At 41.8% G+C, this 2,052-nt stretch overlaps 1 protein-coding gene across 1 annotated transcript; it reads right to left on the bottom strand.

Annotated features, from left to right (window-relative positions):
* Positions 1-230: 230 nt before the first annotated feature.
* Positions 231-1,647, bottom strand: LOC127768020 (uncharacterized). Its single transcript, XM_052293521.1, has 4 exons — positions 1,447-1,647; positions 1,195-1,296; positions 908-1,018; positions 231-822 (listed from the first exon to the last, which is right to left on the bottom strand). Exons 2-4 carry the CDS (start codon positions 1,258-1,260, stop codon positions 463-465), a joined length of 537 nt encoding a protein of 178 aa, XP_052149481.1. The 5' UTR covers positions 1,261-1,296; positions 1,447-1,647; the 3' UTR covers positions 231-462.
* Between the last annotated feature and the right edge of the window lie 405 nt (positions 1,648-2,052).

The following is a 2,052-nucleotide window of genomic DNA, read 5'->3' as shown; positions in this document are numbered from 1 at the left end:
CGTTTGCTCTCTCACTCAACACCAGTTAGTGGTTGCTGACGTCTTTTCTGTTGCTACTATTATTTTAGGATCATTCTGAACTTCTGAATTCTGATCCTTCGTTTGTGTCTTTTCCCTTTAGTGGTGATCGGTTGCTGTTTAATGGAGACATGGCAACTAACTTCATTCGAGCAATGTGATGTCATGCATACATTAAGGTTCACTAATTCATAAAAGAGGATGGAAAAAAATAGAGAACTTTTACGGTACAATTTACTAGCATTGAAAAACATAAGCGTTGAGCTGTTCACAGCATTACAGGCATTACAGTTAGATGTTCAGTAGATTACTGCAAGTGCAGCATGATGTCGATGTTCTTGCGACGAGTCAGTCTGACAGATGATGCAATGGCTTAAACATAACTTAACATGAGATTAGGAGTTCATGCTCCATGCATCATCTGGATCAGGAAACTGGAATGGATCATGTGACCAAGTAAAGAGGGCCAAATGCCTCTCTGCTTATTGCATGGGTCACCTTGTCAAGCTGCATGTGAGGCAGATAGTTATAGTCCTCATCAGCATCTGACGATGGCGAGAAGCAGGCTGCAGCTGTTCGTCTGATAATCCGAGCCAATTTGAAGTATTCTCTGACTACTATCTCCCTAGAGAGGAGCGGTCTGCGGAATGCATTTCTGCATGGGGAGGATTCAGATGCCAAGGAGGCAATTATTCTGTTCTGAAACTTTGTCAAGAACGTCGAGTTCTTCTTCTTCGATTCTCGATTTGCAGCTTGGAGGCCTGAATTGCAGAGGTATTGATCCTTTATTGCTTCATCCGTGAACTAAGAAGCAGTATTGACAATGAAGTTAAAGAGGGTTGCTTGCTTCCTAAATGATACAAATTCCAGAAAGAAGTTCAGAACTTACATTGTCAGGCAGACCTTGAGAAGACAGTAACATATTCTCAGGATTACTTGAAGTTGTCTTATTTGAAACTTGAGTGCATTCTTCTTCCTGTGTTATTGTTGCTTCTATGAACTGAAACGACGAGAGATTAAAAGCTTCATCACTACAGTTTCCTACTTTATTGCATGAACAGTACTAAACAGTACTGTGCGTGCTCCAGCTACTCCCATTGTCTCAGCGAAGAAGAACGCAATGCAAAAAGAGAGAGAATTCTTGCAATATGATCCAACCGAATGAACCGAGATCACCTTGCAATGTTCGGGATGATGATCGCAACTAGCTCTACGACATCCAGAGCTCTTGCTCATCCTCATGACCAGCTTATATAACGTGCAGCTCTACAAATCCAGCTGCATGCAGAAATGAGCAAGATAAAACCAAGACACTTTCTCATGATCCATGCAAGAAATCCAAAGTATAACGCCACTTAATTAAAGAACAAAGAGAGAGACAGACAGCCATGAATGAATGAAGCAACACAAGGTATTTGGCTGCATTACCCTCGAAGTAATGGCAGGCGAGACGCTGCAAGAAGAGAGGATGAGAAATGGATCAACTCATCAAGGCCATTCCGGAGCAAATAGGAGACGAAGCATTCAATGGGGTTGGTTACGATGGTATCTGCTGATGAGAAGAGATCCTTCTCGCATTTAAGGTTGGCAATGGCAGTAGCTGGTATGAACAGATCAACAAGAGACAGTGTGTGTACGAGAGTGTCAGCAGCATATGGTCCATGATTTTGCCTTGCTTCTGAAGCTTTTGCTACTCATCATCCGTGGCGTGTAACAACGGCCTGTGTGTATGATTATGTCAGCGCACGAGTGTTCAGAAAAAAAAAAGATAACTACTTCTTGTGTGCTTGCTGGTTTAATTGGGTGATCTGATCGATTGTAAAATTTGTTAGGAAACGATAGGCGAACAAACGATAAAAAACAATAGATCAATTATAAAAGACACGAGATTTAACGTGGAAAACCCTCCTAAAATAGGAGAGAAAAAAAACCACGGGCGCCAGCCAGCAAAATATCTTCACTATATCTGAGGTGATGTTACATCACCGCACGGCGGCTTACAAGAGGTATATATATAGTGGAACCCTAAATAAG

The sequence above is a fragment of the Oryza glaberrima genome, chromosome 3 (genome assembly GCF_000147395.1).
Source record: "Oryza glaberrima chromosome 3, OglaRS2, whole genome shotgun sequence".
In the NCBI taxonomy this organism is placed as follows: Eukaryota; Viridiplantae; Streptophyta; class Magnoliopsida; order Poales; family Poaceae; genus Oryza; species Oryza glaberrima.
The sequence above is the reverse complement of the archived record's forward strand: the minus strand, read 5'-3'. Positions and strand labels throughout refer to the sequence as shown.

Coding starts and splice junctions, on each gene's coding strand:
- LOC127768020 (XM_052293521.1), bottom strand. CDS start 1,260: ATGAGGATGAGCAAGAGCTCTGGATGTCGTAGAGCTAGTTGCGATCAT. Junction 1,019..1,194: donor ATCATCCCGAACATTGCAAG/GTGATCTCGGTT, acceptor TCGTCGTTTCAG/TTCATAGAAGCAACAATAAC. Junction 823..907: donor CTCAAGGTCTGCCTGACAAT/GTAAGTTCTGAA, acceptor ACTGCTTCTTAG/TTCACGGATGAAGCAATAAA.